The sequence below is a fragment of the Molothrus ater genome, chromosome 2, assembly GCF_012460135.2.
Source record: "Molothrus ater isolate BHLD 08-10-18 breed brown headed cowbird chromosome 2, BPBGC_Mater_1.1, whole genome shotgun sequence".
Classification (NCBI taxonomy): Eukaryota; Metazoa; Chordata; class Aves; order Passeriformes; family Icteridae; genus Molothrus; species Molothrus ater.
The window spans coordinates 11,067,937-11,088,118 of NC_050479.2; the positions used below are offsets into that span (position 1 = coordinate 11,067,937).

A 20,182-nucleotide genomic window follows, 5' to 3' on the forward strand; every position below is an offset into this window, starting at 1 on the left:
TGCAATTAAGTACATAGCAACAGAAACGTGGAGGAATAAAAACTAGAAGTAAATCAAAGAAACAAGTGCAACCAAAAAAACCAATAGACATAGAGACAAAAATAAAGTGTAGTTCTTAGAGCAAAACCTGTCAAAATATACCAGAAAGGTTTAAGTAACAAAATTAGGCTTGTAACTTCATCTTTTGGTATGACAATGAGATATGAATAAGATGTGAATAAAGATCCACCTTACTAGAGTTAGGCTAAAGCTATTTCAGAATTGTTCCAACATTTCTTATCAGATAGAGTAAATTAGAAACACCTTTCCTTTCCCCTGCCCCCTACCTACACACACAGAGCTAAATAATATTAAGTTCACTATAAGAAAAAATTGTGTAACAGTTTTGTTTTCTTTTTCAAAAGCAAAGCCAAACAAACCAGAATAAATCCTTCTTCTTCATTTCATACTTTTCTTGAGAAAAGTATCTAGTTTCCTAAGGTCCTAAAGAAAAACTCACCTGTCAACTTATGCTGTGCCAATACATTTACTCTCCTTAATTATTATTCACTTGCTATTACTGAAGAAGCCTTCCAATAAAAGTAACCAAAAATTTCCAGAAGATCCAGTAGAAACTGATGAAGTGATGAAGTCATTCTGTGGGAGTTTTTTTGAAGCATAAAATTGGAGAATTTGTAGAGCATCTTTAGTCAAGATATTAGTTTTCCTTGTCCATAAAATGTTAGTTATTTTCTTAAATTAAAAAAAAAAAACAGCAAAAAATATCTGTTTGTTTCTTATCTTCATAGCATAAAATTGTGTCTACTCAATACTATTTTACTTTTGTCTAAAAATGTGACAAACTGATAAGTATATAATCCAAAAAAAAAAAAGCCTCTACAGAAAAGACTAAAGCTTAAGCCTTGAAAAACAGAGCATCTGCCCTCAGTGTCCTTGGTAATTCACATTTTTAAGTGCATTGGAAAGGCCCTTAATTTGAAAAACCGTTAGTTATAAAAAAGAAAGAGTAGTAAATTTTGCAAATTCACATTCCACAAATGGCAGCTGTGCACTGAGAGATTTCAGTTCTGCTGACTGAAACAGAAACTGGGGAAGCTCTGCAGCTCCTAACACCAGTTCTCATCCATTAAGTTATTTAGTGGGATGAAAGGACATCAGATACCCTGGAATAGTTTTGCCTGGTTGTTTAAATGCTAATACTTTACTGCAGAAAAAGTAATATTCGATGGCCACATAGTTTGGGGTCAAGAGGCTGTAATTCCACACACAGTTCACGTACATCAGTTTTACTGTTAGGGCTTTAATCCTGTTTCAGTCTTCAGTTCTTACATGTGAATTATCACTGCATTCTAGTGGAATGGATCTCATTATAGCCAAACACCCAAATCTTTAAATGTTGTTCTACTTGTTACAGATACATCTCTAGCTTTATTCTTTTTTTTTCCCTGGCAATAGCTACAATACAGCAAATTCCTTTTATTGCAGAATGATTCATTCACAAGCCATGTTACACTGTAATCTTTTTCTGGTCTCCTCTCCATCTTCTCCATCCTGTATGCTGGATGGACTCCAGTGCAGTCCATCAAGGCATCTCAGTTATCTCAGTTATAATGAGCAAGCTGCTGATGATTTGATCCTCTTGATGTGCTTCCAAAGCCCTTTCCTACAGACAAATAAATGGGGAGCAGGGTGAGAGGGAGAGAGTTTTTCCAGCTCCCACCACCATCATCACCTTACCTTTTTCCATCATCTTAGCTTACCATCACCATCCTTTATGGTCAACACGAGGAGACTCAAATTAATTATTCCTGTTCTGTTTGGTTTGATTAGTGTGCATCAACAGCATGTTGCACACCTTGCTTTCATAACCTCCTGGAATGAACGGGGCTTCCTAAGTTGTAAAGGAACATTCACAATGCCGCCAACATAACTGAATGAGTGAATGTCACAAAAAAACCTCACAAAACGTTCTGGGATGCTTTTTCATGCATCTCATGCAGCAGCTGATAAGCTGTCACTGGTGGAGCTGATACATTCCCTCAGACAGCTATGAGAGCTGCTGAGGCAGTTCTTGAGGTGGCCCTAAGTGGACATAAAAGTACTTGCTTAGGAAAACTTGGACTGCATAAAGCTCTCGGGAAATATCAAACTCATAGTGTGTCGTCTGTTAAAGTTCTGATTTCACTGGCAGGCACCAATCAGCCATCAGCATTGCTAAATAGTTGCTCTGGATCCTTGTATTTTCCTAAAACTGTGCATGCTTTAAAGGGAAAACAGAAAACAGTTAATAGTCAAAAGAAAAGTTGTTTCAAAAGAGAAAACTCCTCTGCATTATATTGCTTTTATTGTTTCATAATTTTATGTTTAAATATAGAGAGTATGTAAATGACCATTTTCACTCGTATTCTCTTCCTGCTTAGTGACAAGAAAACAAATTCAAATTGTGTTTGGGAGGAATATCTTAACAAAGCCAATTTTATTATGTAAATGAATTGTAGGTGTTACATATCTTCATTTTCTGAAATTGTTAGCAAGTTTTTTCCAAAGCTTTCTCTCTTTCTAGGTGTGTGTATATAACACATTTTATTTAGAGAACAAATCAGCCACAAGAAATTTAGTTGTTTTAAGTAAAAGTTGTCTTGACTATACATTTTCAAAGTTATCAGTGCATTTTTTGTTTAAATTTAAGTTTTAGATTCTAAAGTTTTTCCAAAAGATGAGCAAATAATTTTCCTAACAACTAATTAATGGAATTATGCTTTTTCTGAGGATATCATGGTGAGTTAGTTCAGAGGAGCAAATAGCTTCACAGGATAAGAAATATATCTTCCTTTTCCCTTACATTCTCACATTGCATTAATCATCCATTTTTGCTCTTGTGGTTCACTGGTTTGTTTCATTAAACAAGGTTGGGAGTGGGCCAAAACAAATCATCCCAAACAGTTGTGGAGTCTAAGTCTTCAGCCATGGGCTTTTACTGATAAAAAGTGCTTCCAGATTGCTTTTAACATGGAAGAGCAAAAATCCAAATTGCTAATTTGCCCAAATATAATTTTTTGGCTCACTCACCATTAACGTTCCTATACTTAGTATAAAGTAGATAACAAGCTATATTTGACTGGAAACATGTAAGCAGCAACCTTAACTCTTGTTGATATGTTTGAGTTCAGCAAAGGGAGATGGAAAGTCCTCGCTTTGTGTGGGAAAGATTTCTTCAGATACTAAAGAGTGAACACCCCTAATGAGCACTAGTAGACAATTAGTCAATTACTAAGTCTTGGTACCATCCTGTAATTCAGCTACTTCACTTTGATAGCACTTGCCATAAAGTCAAGAAAAAAAGAAAAAAAAATAGACTGGATAGATTTAAAGATCCTGTTATATATAGAAACTAGCATGCCCAGAGTGTCAAATATGCAGGCTGTATATTATAAAGCCAGAAAATATTTTAATTCTCGGTCTCAAACCTTGAAGTCCCATCAAGAATTTGTCACTCTTCACCTGTTTCAGTTTGTCAGTTTATTTTTTAGCAATTTTTATGCAAGTTATTTCAGTTGCTGACTTGAACAATTTGTTCCATACCTCAACACCCATTTTGTGTAAGAAAATCATAAAAGTTAGGAACCTGAAAATTGGATTTTTCTTTTGAGCAGCTGCCATCCGCAAATGTGGAAAGATTGTTAAAAGTGAATAGCATCACTTTCTAACTCTAGGTAGGTTGCATGACTGTATCTCCTTACTCATTATCATGCATTACTGTGATATCACCAAGCATCGTTGCGTTGGCCTTTATAGATATGTGGAAGAAAAAGAAAAGCTCTTTCGGGGTTTAAAAATGTGTTTGTACAACTATGCATGTCAGTGGTCCTTCACTGTTGACCTACTCATATGAAGTTGCATTTATAATTAAGTAACATTTCTTTATTGTAATATGTTCCATAATGTTCTGGAGAATGCATTTTTGTACCTTTACAGAGCACTAGAAAAGTGTTGGTAGAGTATGCAAAGAATTTGTTTATTAAAAACCCCACAACTTTTAGTCTAACTGACTTCCTAAGTCATTGTGCTTGTACTTTTGGTGACCTAATGGGGGTTGGATAGATTTCTGTTTCATGTATTTTGAAAGTAGTTTAATTATAACTTTCATTTCTGTATTACCCATTTTTATATAGCACATTTGTTTCCGTGTGCTGACATTCCAAATCAGAGGCATCTGGTCTGTTGCATCTGCTGTGTCTCCACCAGGGTGCCACTATTAATGAGTTTTTATTCCTATGGCTGTTGTAGCAGTAACTTCTAATAGTTTCCACTTAGTTTTCTGTTGAGGATCGTTTTACAACATTAAATACTTGGCTGAATTTGTACAAGTTTTTAAAATGCTCTCCAGCTATTAATTTCTTCTGATTTTGGTTTTTGGGGGTTTTGTCCATTTGTTTTAGATCATCTAGCTAATACTTTAAAGCTATTCAATTTTAACTTTTCCCAAAAATCATACTTAGTGATCTTTTAGTTTGTATTCTTCAAAGCACTGCTCTTTCTAGCATAAATAGCTGTATTTTTATTAACCCACAAAAACAGCTTGCATGATCAGTTTATCCAGTCACAGAATATGATAACACTTGAAGTGGAGCTCAAGTGTTGTTATTTATTTTCATGCTACAGGATCACAGGAAGAATTGGAAATTATGTGTTTTAGTAGCTACTTTTATCCAGGTTTCCACTGTGGTTTCATATATGCACTATGTATGCATGTGCAAATACATGTGCATTCATATATATATATATATGCACTATATATAGTGCATATATATATATGAATGCACATGTATTTGCAAAATCTTTTAGATTGTACAAACTGGTAAAACTAGACCAATAAACATTGTAACAATTTTGTAATTGTAATTGGTAAAATTCTACTGAATAAAATATGACATTGCTTGGGTAAAGTTCTCAGACACTTTGAATTAAACCAAGGAAAAATATATTTATTTGAGAAATCCTGATTTTTGTAAGAGTAAGAAAAAAACTCTGTTTTATAATTATGTATAATTGTCTTATAAAAGGTCTAAGAATATTCAGATCTGTATATAGTTTTAAGAGTTTAAGAGTGTCCTTCTTGAACTTTTAAAAATGCACTCCTGTGCATCCAAAAGAAAATAATTTTATTCACATGAAATCGCAGAGGGAAGGCTGTCCACATAATCCATACAAGGAGGAGATTTTTATATCCCCAAGGGAACAGCAGGACTAGAAGACTCACTTTAAAGAGGCATTTCTGGTTTTCCTGAATGTCCAGTTCAGGAATTGCAGATGTGTCTTGGGGGTAAATCCTTCTGTGAGCCCTTGGGCACAGATCAGCTCCATTTCCTCATTTTGGTACTGAGCAAATCCTTTCTGAGCTGTCCTTACCTAGTGCTTCATTTCTTACTATATGAAACATATAACAGCAGCTTTCTTTAGTAGTGGTAAAACCACAGCATTTAAAGTCTAGTTGGAGACTCAGGCTGGATCAGATAAATCGCTCTGTTTGTGTAGTCCGGTATAAAATTATATTTAGGAAACTTTAGGGAAGAGAGTCACTCTTGGCATAAGACCTTAGAATGATTTAATTTTCTTTTCCTCTTGTAAACATTTCTAGGTAGGGAAGGAGAGAGAAAGGGAAGCCACAGAATTATCTAAGCCTGTTGTGTGTGTTTCAGTGTTCTTCTGCACTGTCCATTTTGGCAATATGTGCAATACAGATGCTGTTCGACTGCACTGGGACTGCTTTTCCTATTGTGAAATTCATGTCCCTCATTAACTTGTCTTCTTATAAAATGGAGTTTGGAAGGCACATAAATATCTAGAGATAGTAATGGCATCAGTAGATTTTATTTCTCTTACTGAGGAGAGACTTCTAATTAGAAATTTCTTCTTTGCTTAATTATGCAAGCTGCTGTTTTAACTGCATGTCTCTGCAATTCAATCAGTATACAAGTGAAAAAATACCATCCAAGCTTTTGGGTATGACTTTAGAAAGCCAGTTATAATAGATATTCAAAGACCTGATACAGAAGTTAAAAGCAAGAATTTCACAGGCTGTAGCTAGATGTGTGTCTTGAAAACTACCCTTTTTTTCCCAAAGAGTTTGTAACTGAACAAAATGAAACTCTGTGGAGCTTTTGGTTTGCTTTTTATAGTACATGCTGTAGTTACTGAAAGCTATATTCTTCTGCCCTTTTGTTAATATCATTAAACAGAAAATGGTATTAGGTCTTTATTTGTAACCTTCAACTTGGTGGAAATTATGAATGGTAGTCTGAAATTGGAGGGTCAAATTTAAGATCAGACTCACAGGTCTTTTCTATCCAGAACAGTCAGTGCATAACAGCTTTTTAAAGTCAACTATGATTATTTAGAACAAAAACATTTTAAGGAGAGGAGACTTTTAAGACAGTAAAATACTCCAGACACTTTATCAACAGGCAGGTGAGAATGCTAACAGATTATCTAACCAGTGACTCTGTAACTGGCCTCAAAAATAGAAATCCTTCTCTGGCCTTTGCTGCCAACTTGATATCTGTTAAAGTGTACCTACTGATTGTCTGATGGCACACTGCACTGTTCTGATGACTCAAAGTTGTATGTAGAATAAAATTTATAGTTTCTAGTTATGTAATAAGTATTGCTACTTTTAACTCCTAAGACAGGGAAATCTAATGAGTATATTTTCTGGAAACTCCACAATAGGTAGCTGAAGTGTCTGAATTTGGTCAGTCTTCTAAAGACATACTTGGATGCTTCTGATCGAGAAATGATTGCACTGATTCCTTGTTAGCTCTTCCCTAATCCTTTGAAATAAGTTAAATATGTGCATAAGTCTTATATGCCTTATTTTCCTTGAGTTTTCATTTTCATTTTATCCAAAGCTATTGTATTTTAGTTTTTATTGCCTTTTAAATACCACAAAGCTCATATTTTTCCCCATGAGAAACTTTAAATCCACTTCTTACTATCTAGTCAGATTGTCTGGGCTTTATATATTGGTTTGAGTAGCATATACATTATTGTGAGTGTTAATTATTTTTCAGGTAGGTAAAGACTGAGGACAGAAAAAAGTGACTTTAACAGTCTTACAATGGCTTTTAACCAATAAATAACAATTAAACAGTCATGAAATACTAAAAAATAATTTATTAGAATTCATGAGCTAATAGGAAAAGCCTGCCTAATCTGGCAAGAATGTAAACCCTTATATCTTCTTTTTAAAAATAAACAGTAAATTATAAGATGATATAGAAAAATAGTGCCCTTCTATATAGTTTTATAGAGGAGAATAACTTATTCTGCATAATTTGATATGTTAAAAATGTAGAGTGGTTGCTACTTTGTATTTAGTTTTACATGTTCTTTAAAATTATTATTGTAAATTATACTTGGTATTTTTAAATTAATAACAACAATATTTAGAAGGTCTAGACCAAATTCTTTTTATTATTTGAAACAGCAAACAATCTTCTTGCTTTAAATCAAGTTTGCACCAAAAATGTCCCTATATGTGGTCTTCTCAAAAGCTCTTTGTGCTTTTTTCTTTATTTTATTTTTGAATTTGTGTTCAACTAGGCAATACTACAGGATCTGGAGCAAAGACGTCCCCAGCTGGATGAACTAATAACTGCAGCACAAAATCTTAAAAACAAGACAAGCAATCAAGAGGCCCGGACAATAATTACTGACCGCAGTAAGTAGTGATTCTGCTACCATATGGCATTTCAGCAAATCTGGGAAATTTTGTCCTATATGATAAGCATGGCATTCTGCAGATACTTTATGCCTTTGCCAGGAGAAGGAGAGTTCCAACAGGTGACAGTTCTCATATGACTTTTCCAAACTGTGTATAGAAGAAATGTCAGTGAAAGTCAGTGATCCCATATTTCAGATTTTTCACTGCAACTTCATATTGCTTGTCTTCATAGTGGAAGGACAAATCGTACAAAATGTAGAATGTGAGCACCAAAAATAAAGAACTACATTTATTCTTACACAAGGAGAAAAAAGAAAGAATTCACAGAGTATAGCCACAGGCTTGTGAGAAGCTTTCAGTTCCATCCCCCGTAGTACAGCTGCAGGCTCTTCTTTCATCTCCCCTCAGCTGACGCACAAGTCTGATGATGCTCTGCATTACTCTGTATTATTCCTTCAGTTCTGCTTTCCTTTTCCAAATTTAACCAACTAGCTGTGCCTAAGGTGGAAAAATCAGTAGATTAAGTTTTAGTAGAAGCCTATAGAAGACATAGTGTTGTCACCCTTGAAAGCTTGCATGTCCTATACCCCTCACTATAGGATGAAACACACTCTCAAGGTCATTTTATAGAAGCAGCCCTTGTGATGGACTGCTGTATATCTTCAGTTATTATCTCAAATTCTCAGGGCTAGAAACTAAGAAAAAATGGATTTTTTATGGTCCTCAAGGTCTGCTCTGGAGCTTAGAGAAGACCACGGCCAAGTGCTTTGCATGTGGACAGAGACAACTTATTTTAGGTAGATGCAAACTGTTCTGTACATCCTGGCCTGGAGACCAAGGCTTGCTCCCTGCAACTGATGACTTTGAGGGTGTAAATGTAGGCTAAATTTTTCTATCCCTATGATTACAAACTTAATATATCTATATAATTATTATCTCTTTTTTTTTTAATCCATCAGGTACATACATTCCATACTATGTTCGAATCAAAATGCATGTTTGTACCATATTGTTGGTAGTCACACATATAAATGATATTTGGAGTATATCCTATGAGCAATAACATTCTTAAACTGCTATTGAAATATGCTACATAGAAAAGGAGAAGCTTCATGATTAAAATTTTGAGAAAAAAGGGATAGTGCTTGTATACTACATAAGAACCTGCTCCTGGTGGACATGTAAATTAATTTTAGAATCACCTACTCTTTTGAATTCTCACATGAATTGTGTACATATACTTTAGCTTTACAGTGCTTATTCAAAACCAACACATGCAGTACTCCCATAAGTATTTTGTAGCATGTTTGAATTTTTAATTGTGAAACAAGTCTTCTGAAGTTAGGAATTGCAGGCTTCAAAAAAATCCAAGATTAATTCCTATATATCCTCATGTGAATTGTATGCATGACTGAATTTTGTTCTGTTGGAAAACTGCACTTCACTTTAAGTGAAGTTGCCAGTTAAGAGAGATTAAATGCTTCTTTTTCATGCAGCAAACTAGAGCAGCTATCAGACTGTAAATCTTGAAGGAGTATATCATAGCTCAACCATACTACAGATTGTGTCAGTGGCTAGTAGTGCAGTAAATACATTTTACATGATGATTTCTTAGTTCTTTTCTATAAGAATTCCAAAAAATATCCATTATTTTTGAACTTTAAGTACCAAAAATTAGTTTTACTGTGATTTAGGAATTAATTTCCTGTGCTGAAGTTGTCAATATCCTTGTCTACAAAAGTACAACTTAAGATGCAGTAGATGCAGGTCATGTCCCTTTATATCCTATCAAGCACACCTTGGAGTATGATCAGAGCCATTTTTGTTCCAGTTTTCTGAGGCAGCAGACTAGATACATGAAGATTTTTCATGTTTATTTAGTTTATATCCGGACAATTCTAGTAATACTAAACACTACTTAGGGGGTATTTATTGCTTTTGGATATTAAGGAGATCATGATACTTCTGGGGACACAAAGATGCTAGGATTTTACAATGTGGCAGGCAAGGTATTTCAGAATATTTGCCACAAATTACATACTCTCATCTCTTCTAAAGAACAACAGTAATTTTTATATTTTTAATTGCTTGATTTTTTTCTCCTTGTGTGCCATATGAAGAGGATGGAGATTGCTCTATTTGGTTTGAATTAGGCCTGCTGAATACCTGTATAGACAGGATCCACTTGTTCTGACTGCAGCTACCTCTGTAGTTACCCTTCACAGTGCTATCCTGTCCTGAAATAGGGAGCACCTTATTCCCAACCCAGCTGGGTGTCTCCAGCTGTGTGCTCTCACCTACTGCACTCCTGCCCTCTGCAGTGCTCTCAGCTGCTGCAGGTGTTTTGCCTTGTCCTCCAGCACTAACTGAGTTCAGCCTGCTGCACGCAGTGTCTTGTCCCCAAGTGCATTCCTGGGAATCTTGTTCACAGCCAGAACTGAACCCTGTATTGGAGAATCTGCTCCACTTTCTAAGGTTTGTGTGCTCCTCAAAGCCATAGGGAGTGTCCACTCCCTCATATCTGTGCCTTGCACCAGGGTCCTGCTGCAAGTCCTCTCTTTCTACTTCATCCACAGACTTTCTCCTATTTCCTGAGTTTTTCTTCCTCCTCATAAATACAAATATCAATACAAATATAAATACAAATAGGTTACCATGGTTATGTTTCAGCAGCTATGAGTACACATTTAATCTATTCTGTTTCATGACCTGTGTATTGACACATTGGTGCTCCCCTGCAGCAGCTGTGTACCACCCTCACCATTCTGTAATGTCTCACTCCCAGGGGCCAAAAGTATCAGATCCCATCAGGAAGGAAAGGGGGTGATGGGCTGCAATGCCCTGGTCTTCATGTAGGAGCTGATAGACTTGACTTTATCCAGTGCACGCCCTGGGCTGAAGCACAGCATCTCACACTTTGGGAAACAAAAAGATGAGACGAGCTAATTTGTATGAAGAGGTTGTTCAATCACCTGGCCAATATCACTGAAGGGATATATTGTAAATACTAAATTAGACTCAGGTACTCTACAAGACTAGAGTTAGCTGCATTCTTCATCACAGGATGGGTTGGTGTGTCATCAATTGAAAATAAACCCTGAAGGCTCTGGCTTCTGTGCTAACATTGCTAACACTTCTTGAAGAAATACGTATGTTATGTTTATTAAAGTTCAACTTGGAAATATATTTAGAAACCTTATTTCCTTTTTAAAGTATTTATAAAAAAAAAAAACAAGGTAAAGATGTTATACAAAATTTTAAAAAGTCAAAAGATGTTTGTTAATTTGCAAAAGAAGTCTCTAATCATGAGATTATTTTCAAGAGAGTTGTCATAGTATTGCATAGATTCAGTCTTTCTTATGAAGTAAAAACGGTAGTGAAAGATAAGCTCTTACAAATGAATTATTTCCTTTGAACTTTTTTTCTCCACCCTTCATTATCTGCATGAAACTGCTGGATCTATTCTACATGCAAATACCTTGGCTCTATAAAGTAAAGCTTGTGTTATGTTTACATAATGTTTTATTTAAATCTCTGTGTATTCTATTTAAATCATAGTTTGTTTACAACTTACACACTCAAGAATATGTAAGAATAATAATTACATTCAGTCTTGAGGAAGAGTTGTGGGAAAAAGCCGCATACCTCTCTGCTCTTTTAGTGCAGAAGCATTCTGTTCTAACAGAACCATATGCTGTACAATCACATTTTTTCTCTCTATAATGCATCACAGCTCCAAAACTCTTTGCTTTACTGCTGCTGAAAATGTTGCTTCTTTAAAATGAATGGGTTTATAAGTAATTTTCAATTTTAAAAAGTTATTAAACTTTGAAAATTCCTTATTTTCCATCCGTCCTTATGTATGAATACATAAAGTTGGTAAGAAGTCAATATAGAAACACTGGGAGATAACAAATTTACACTCTTACAATCAGAAATACCAAAGCAATTAAAAAGACTCTGTTAAATCTTGCTAGATTCTGGAAATATAAGAAATTTTAAATAGCAGGCCTTCCTGCTGCTGTGTTCACACATGTGCAAGAGGTAACAGTGCATAAACCTTCTGTGGTTTTAATTTGCTAGTAATTTACATCCCAATTTTGCAATTTTTACTGGCTGTGTATGTGATTGAGGAGGTAAGGAAATTCATATTTATAAAGCAGTATGAAGAAATATTCCCTTAGTAGCAAAGCAATCTCCTTTCAAGATTATAAACCAAAGTAAAACATTTTTTTTTAGCAATTTTGTGAAATTTATTGTACTCTCAAAATATCACTTGAGAGGTTAATTAATTCTTATTACATTAAATTTGTAAATAATAGCAATAAATACAAACATTACAATGAAGACTATTTTGATAAAGAATTATACTTTGGGACAAAATGGTTCCTTTTAATTTTTTTTTACCATTTTAGAAAACAAGATCAGAAGTATATGAATAATTTATAGACAATGCCTTTAGAAGAGGTATTTTGTTTTTGTGGTTTGTTTGTTTGTTTGTGGTTGTTTTTTTGTTGTTGGTTGGTTTTCATATTTTTGAAGAAAACCTATATGCTATAATTGGTTGTTAGGAGAGCTGCATTTGAGCTAAACTGGAAAGAGTCTGAATTTCTCTTTGTCACAACATAAAAATGCCTTTATTTAGTAGTTTGCTGTATTTGACAGTTTTATGGCAAAATCATCAACTTGTCATCACTTCCACAACAAAATATATAGAAATTCCACAGTGAATTACAACTGCACTGTTGTTCTCTACATCTTAATAAAATAGCCATTTCCACTGTACTTCCATCCATGTGATTTTCTCTTAGAGCTATTGAATACAAATGAGTTTACCCCTTGAAAAAACAAATTCATACAATCTGGGATTTGCCATCCAGTAGTAAACCTCCTAGCTGCCAAGACCAAAAAAGAAAAGTGTAAGAGAAAACTGTATTTGTATACAGTTTTCCAGTTATCTTGTTGATATTTTTAAGCTGAATTACTGAATAAACCCCAGTTGTATGTTCTCTGAATTCCACATATTTGAAGAATATTTGAAGAACATTTCAAGAATTTGAATTTCCTATGTCATATACATGCAGCTTATTAATCATCCTGATGTACCAGTTTAAAGCTGACAACTTGTTTTTCCCACGAGAACTTTATGCCATAGAAACAAAACAAGGGAGAAACAGTTGGTTTTTTTAACAAAATGTCAATAACAAGATAAAACCAGAGCTCTGAAAAGGGTGGAATTATTCTGAGTAGCATATAGAGTTTGAAATCTGTTCTTTGGTTCGTGTTTGCTGCTGTAGGACCTGTAAGAAAGTCATGGGACATCTTAAGAAGGAGTAGGAAGTTATTTTGGAACACTGGAGAGTTGCCCTTTAAGAATGGGTGATAATATGCCCCAGAAACATCTGAATGATTGGGGAACTCTGGTTATATATAACTTCTCAGGCTATATATACTAGAATGTGCTTCAGAGGACAAAGAGCAAGATCTCAGCTGCCTGCTTCAGGTGTTGTAGTCCTCCCAAAAAGCTTTTGGATTACAACCAGAAGTGAAGAATAGTCACTAAGGGTGACTATTCTTTACTTCTGGTTTATTAACCTGAAGTAAATGGCACAGAGTAAATTCAGTAAAATTCAGTAAAAACCTGAAGTAAATTCTGCAGGAATTACACAGAGTTTTTGGCAGCCCCAGAGGTCATAAGTGTATTAGGTGATATCATTGCTGGTGGCTTGCTCTAACATCTCAATGCTGTAAAGACTACAAAACTTCATGTTGTTGGTAATTGATGTGGAACTGGCTAGTTCTAGGCCAGATATTTCTAAATAGGTAAGAACTCAGATAAGAACAGAATAGATAAGTTTTATGCTGCTAGAAATCAGTCTGTGTTGGAAGACAGGCACACTGGATTGCTGTGATATATAGAGGCACTTAATTATGTCCAAATTATGTCTTAGTATCAGTTTTTCTTCTCCTACAAAAGCAGAATGGTTGATCAACTCTCTCTTGAGAAAATTATGATCACAAAGTGAGTTCTCACCTAACTGTGAACTCATGAACTGTAAAGACAAAGTCCAGTGAGGAGTATAAGACTGTGCTACAAGAGGATACCTTTCAGCAAAAGTAATATTAAATACTTTCCTTAAAAGCCTTTAAATAATTTCAGCTTGGCCCAAAAGAGTGAAAAGAAACAAACAAAAGCCGTAAACAAGCCACTTAGAATAAGGACAGTATGATTTGGTAGGGAGATGTTTCATGTTAACAGGCTGCACTTTGTTTATGGTGTAGCCATGGGTACATGAAGTGAACTGGTTGAAAGAATTGGGCTATACCCTCATCTGACAGAAGAACATACTTTCCTCTTTAGCCTCAGGAATGATTTGGTACAGCACTGGAGGGGAGCTGCCATTTGAGTCTGCTTTGTATCTTCTTTTTAACCCATGTCAAGACAATTTAAATGTATTTAATATTCTGCAATTCACTCTGCTGTTCTTCAAATGTTTTGGAGACTGAGTTTATAGAATTGATTTTAAACATATAAATCTTCAGCCCTCCACCCCCAACCTTCAACCTACCCAGTCACCAATTAGTTGAAACTGCGGCCCAGAACCATGAGCAGGCATGAAATGATAAATCCTTTCCCAGGTACTGCAGTGTGTTCCCCTACTATGGTAAGTGCTGTTCACTTTTGTCAGGGTCATCTTTTCCTTCTTGTATGCTCCAGAGGAGTTATATTTTAACAGACTTTATATAACTACATACCTTTGTTCCTAGAGCCTTTGTGAAAAATCTCCATTCATATATCCATTTAATGGAGCTTTCTCTTTTTTTAGTTTAGCAAGAGTAGCACCTCAGTAGCTTTAGAAAGAAACAAATTTACTTGCAAAAGTGTTATAAACAAAATGTAGAGGGAAGATAGAAACTGCCACACGGGATGAGATGGCAGATCCTGCTCATGTAGGTCTCTGAAATTGTTAGAACCATGTGCTAACAATTTTCAGCTTCTAAAAAATATTGAAGGATTCAATAATATGCAAATCTGAAATAAATTGAGATTGCTTCTCAGGATACAAAGACTTTCACATCTTAATTAAAGAAGTTAATTTTTTTTAAACATTTAATTGACCAAAACTGCCAAGAGTATGTGGTTCTTTGGGAAAGCAATCACTGAGTTATTTTAGAGATTTCAACATATTTAACAGTGCCTAATATGAGGCTTCCTATTTACAGCATTACAGAAAAAAAATCTGGTTTTGATTACATTTCCAAATTGAATTCATTCTCATTTTTGTGAATGTTAATTAACATTTATATAAAATACTTTAAAAACTGAAAATAATAAATGCTAAAGTGGTTTTACTACATCTTGTCAGAAGAAGTAGTAGAATGTTCCATTGACTTGTGTAGTGGCCAGATAATCAGAAAGGAATGTTTTCTCTCATTGAAATAGAGAAATTGAATTCTCTATTCATTGAATTGACCCAGTCAATTTGCAATGTTAAAAGGAGTAATGTAAATAATTGCCATCAGCAGTGAAGATGGTGTGCTCTGGTAGCTCCCCATACATGGTGACTTTTGTGAGTGAAGTCACAGGGGGAAAGTGATGCAAGTGCTTCATCCTCGAAAGCAAAGCCAGGGGACAAGTATTCCTGCTTTCATGTAGCTGGAACAGGACCTGCCACCCAAGTGCAAATATGAACATGTGGACTAGGGAATAATTTAGTTGTATCTGTAATTTTAATCAGTAAAAGAACAGGCAAGTTAAGGATAAAAAAATATTCCAGGATAATCTGAGAATCCATAATACACATGGTGAAAAGTCAAGACCTTATTGGTAGGGAGGACTACCACAACAAAGTAGGAATTGTCAATTCTTTTTCTGCAATATATGATTATATCCAAGCAACACCTGTCATTCTTAATATTTCTTCACAGAGAAAGTTCCCTACCAAATGCTAAGCACTTACTCCTAAGCCTCAGATCAGTTGTATGATAGTATATGGATTTTTTTGTTTGGTTGGTTTTGCCTTTAGATATCAATGAAAATATAGTAAGAGCAAACTTCTTGAATCACTAGAAGTTAGAATTACCTCAATTTAATTTCCAGATCTCCTACAGACTTTCTTTATAATTCCAGAAAAGTCTTTTACTTTCATTTGTTCAGATTTTTGTCAAATTAATGTGGGCTGATATCTCTTATCCCAGCCTTTCTCTGCCATACCTCTTCAGAAGACTCGATTTTTCTACCTGTTTTGTTTGAATCTAACAAACCTCAGTGTTTGCAGTTTTGGTCCCAGTTTTTAGTCACTACTGTGTTAGAAATAGTAGCTTACACAGATAATTTTAAATTTAACTATAAGCACACATGTAAACAGTAAAAATATCCATTTTATTTTTATCTTATTCATGATGATACAAACAGATGAGCTATGCTTGTGTAACAACACATTAGTCAAAATGAAAATAAATGGAAATAAAAAGAAATTATTCAGAAATAAAGTTTTGAGAATGTGATCAAATTATTTATTCACTGACAGATGGATGGGCAATATTTAATGTCCACAGTTATTTTAAATACTGCGTCAAAACAGTATATATTCATTTATACAAGACCATAATATTCTGTAGTAATTAAAGGGCAAACAGGAAACAGAGGTCCTGCTCAGCAGAGATTACAAGCTAAATTTAGATGCCACATAATCAGCCATATCAGGAAAATGCAGGTTTTGGTGTACACTGTGTCCCATCTCTTTTCCTAAAATGGATGAAATACACAAAAAACATATATTGGAACATGCAGTTCTCAGACAACTTAGTTAAGCATCCTGAGGTATGTTTGGCCTAAGGATTTTACTTTGGCTATCCTCGATATAAATTTATCATAATTTTAGTTTGGCTTGAGTCAAGAATAAACTGAAAATAAAACCAGTGTTTTACACAGCCCCAAAGCTCCTTTGCAAATCCAACCTGAGTAAATACTGGCTTAGTCTCTGTGAGAGAGGTCCTAAGACTTTGGTGAGTGGTTGCACCAGCTGGTGATTTGATTCTGTTATGTATACAAACCATCACTATGGTTACTTATGAAATGCTGTAGATAAATCAAAGAATTTCATTTTCTTACTGGTTTCAGGATCGAATGGTGACTCTGTGGCTTTTCAGTCTGTGTTTGATGGATAACAGTGTTTCAGCCTTTATCATACCAAAAAGGGGGGGAAGGAGAAAAAACAAAACAGTTCTGGAGACTTGCTGCTTCTGTTTCATCTTTCTTATCAGCAAGTCTATTCCGTGACAGGTGAGAGAGTGACTCGACAGAGGACAATCCCTGGTTGAGTAACAGCAAAGGAGGGTGGATAATGAGTACTCGGATATGTGGTGAGAAAGTGGTGGCATTTGGGCTTGGTGAAACTCAGAACTTAAAAGGGAATATTTAGGAAAAAGATCTATTTTGTTATATTTTAATTGGATGGGAACTTGTGTACAGTCAAGCGAACGCCTATGCTATGGAAATTTTTGCTGGAAGTGTCAGACTGTGTTTATGTCTGCTTCACCATCTTAAGTTTAGAAATGAGTGCTGGATTTCAGAGCAAGGGATGTAATAATTTTGTAGAATATTCATTACAGTCTCTCTGAATTCCTGTACTTTTGACACTTGGCTTTCTTCACAGCAGCATAATATTAGGATGGCAAAAGTAGTGGTTTCATCTGTTTGTTGGATAATTTTCTTTGCTCCATTTTATGTAGTTTCCTGAAAATGCAGAATAGAACAGAACTGACTATTTCAGTTGGAAAGGACCTACAGTGACCATCTAGTCCTTCTGCTTGACCACTCAGAGCTGATCAAATGTTAAAGCACTTTTTAAAGGGTATTTTCCAAATGCTCACAGACAAGGGACATTCACCACCTCTTCAGGAAGCCTCTCTCACTATCTATCCTCCCTCTCAGTAAAGAAATGCTTTCTAATGTCCAATCCAATCCTGTGCAGTGCGTTAGGTACCAAATTTGCCGAGCTTAAGCCATATCAGAATAGTGACTTTGAAGTGTTTGTCTAAAGTGGATAAGTTCAGCCCACAGAGTGACTCACCAATGTTTTGATCTCTGTTGGAGTACCATAGAGAACATGAACAAAGTGCTGATGTCTGATTAAAAGAAAACAAAACACCCCAGAACAAACACAACACCTCAGACAAAAGAAACTAAATAGTAAAAGGCAAGTTATCATGTCTTTTCTCAAGATTGGTGTAATTGATAATTTTTTTCCTTTATTCGCTAAAATATTGCTCTAAGATGACAGATATGATACATTTTTGATTTTTTTTTTTACTACTCTTTATGTATCTATTTAGTTAATATGGAACAAATAAGTGTAGTATCATAGCAGGCTCCATAGATTAAGACCCAGTTTATGTGACCTTGAGAACTAGTCCATTAAATTCAGAACAGGAAAATAAAAAATGTTATTTTTTATTTTTTTCTAGCACACTCATACGCTTGCAGAATTGTGCTCCTTTAAGTTCAAATACCAGCATTTTTATCATGGGACCCCCATTTTCTAATCAACAATTAATTTAAAAAATAAGAGCATTGTAATTGACAGAGAATGCTCAAAATGTTTGAATGCTATGGAATTTTCAGAAGAAATATCTTTCCCCTGCTGTGTATGTTACTTCCTTAGTTGACTCTGTTGGATATTTACTTTGAAGTGCATTGGCCATTTTAAGAGTGAAATTTAATTACTTGTTTGCTTTATACTTCCACAAAGTTGAAATTAGGAATTTCAAGTGTTGGGAAGCTGAGATTGTCTTTCTTTGCATAAAAATGTATGAATTAACCAGTATCAGACTGACAGCACCTTGTGGAGTGCTTAAAAAATTGGTGCAAGTGTGGGAGGGAAGAGAGAATGGGACAGTTCCAAGAACTGTGGAAATGTCAATCTGAAGAAAAATCAGGGGCCCCAAGCAATCTTTGGAAATAGTTTAAAATTGGTTCAATTTATCTAAAAGACTGTGATTGTAAATCCAAAGGGAAAAAAAAAGGTACATTTTTAAAATTTTCAGTCTTTTGATATCTCATGTTTTTCTTCTCTCAAGATTATTGTAAGAGAATTATTTACCCAAATCACCAGGACAATTAGTAATCTATTATGAAAAGTTGACATTCTTTTGAGTCTATAAGCTTCTGTCTGTGCTGGAATTTATAGTCAGCTGTTCCTGAAAATATCTCATGGGTGAAGCTGTATATCCAGCTGTGGGGTCCCCAGTACAAGACACATGGACATGTTAAAGCAGGTGCAGAAGAGGCCATGAGGGCTGGAGCACCTCTCTAGGAAAAGAGTTTGAGAGCTGGGCTTGGTCATCCTGGAGAAGAGAAGGCTCCTGGGACACCTCACTGCCACCTTTTAGTTCTGGAGAGGGATTTTCTGTAAGGGCAGTAGTGATAGAGCATTGAGAAAGGGTTTAAACTGAAAGAGGGCAAGTTTATATTGGATATTAGGAAGAAATTCTTTACTGTGAGGGTGGTGGGGCAGTGGAACTGGTTGCCCAGAGAAATTACAGATGGCCCATTGCTGGTAGTGTTCAAGGCCAGGATGGGGCTTTGAGCAAGCTGGAAAGTTCCCTGCTGATAACAGGCAGTTGGAACTAGGTGATCTTTAAAGGCCTTCTCCAACTCAAACCATTCTGAGTCTCTGATTAAGAAACTGGTAATCTGTGAATAAAATAAATGTATACTGTTTTCAGTTTCTCTTGTGAAATGAAAGATTGTTAACTCAGTTCAGATGTACTGTTAACTCAGTACAAAATACCTGAAATTTATGCTTGAAGCTGAATATAGAAATATTTTCAAAGAAGTGCTATGATTTCTTTCCTTTCAAATAAGTTCTTGCTCATTTGGAAGTTTTCTTTGCTTCGAAAGGAAATATAAAAGCCAAAGCTGGTGTGGTTTTGATTTGGCACACTGGTTTTTTCCTCCTCCTGTATGCATGGCTTTTTTTGGATACTGAGCTAAGCTCAGTGCCATTTCCAGCACCCAATTTTCTGTCACTGTGGTGCAGTAGTGGAGCTCTGGAGTTGTCTCCCAGCTGACCCTGGTGAGAGTTGTGTGCTGTGGAGGTGGAGTGATTTGGTAGTGTCAGAAGAGGCATAGGAGAAGATCCACGATAGTCTGTGCTCGTTTGGGGTTTTTCGGTGGAAAAAAATAGAAATACAAACAGTCTGCAAAACTTTGCTTCAGTAACATGGAGCCTGATAGCTGAATTATTACGTCAATTTTAATTTGCTAGTTATTTTCATTCTCTCAACATCTCCCAAAGTCTTGCTCCCACACTTAGGGCTGGATCTCTTAAATCAAAGCCAAAGCAAATCAGTGTACAGAATAACAAATGCAGATATATTTGGAAAGCAAGTCTCAGCCCAAACTCAGTAGGAGGTAGTAGGCTGATGACATTAGGAATATGCAGTGTAAATATG

General features: G+C 35.3%; 1 protein-coding gene across 4 annotated transcripts in view; it reads left to right on the forward strand.

Moving 5' to 3' along the window:
- DMD (dystrophin) overlaps positions 1-20,182 on the forward strand; it is a 1,044,614-nt gene that overhangs the window by 746,497 nt on the left and 277,935 nt on the right. For all 4 annotated transcript variants that reach the window (XM_054518613.1, XM_036378966.2, XM_036378958.2 and 1 more), the window contains one exon: positions 7,603-7,720. In XM_054518613.1, coding sequence (XP_054374588.1) covers positions 7,603-7,720 — 118 coding nt within the window. The remainder of the gene's footprint in view (positions 1-7,602; positions 7,721-20,182) is intronic.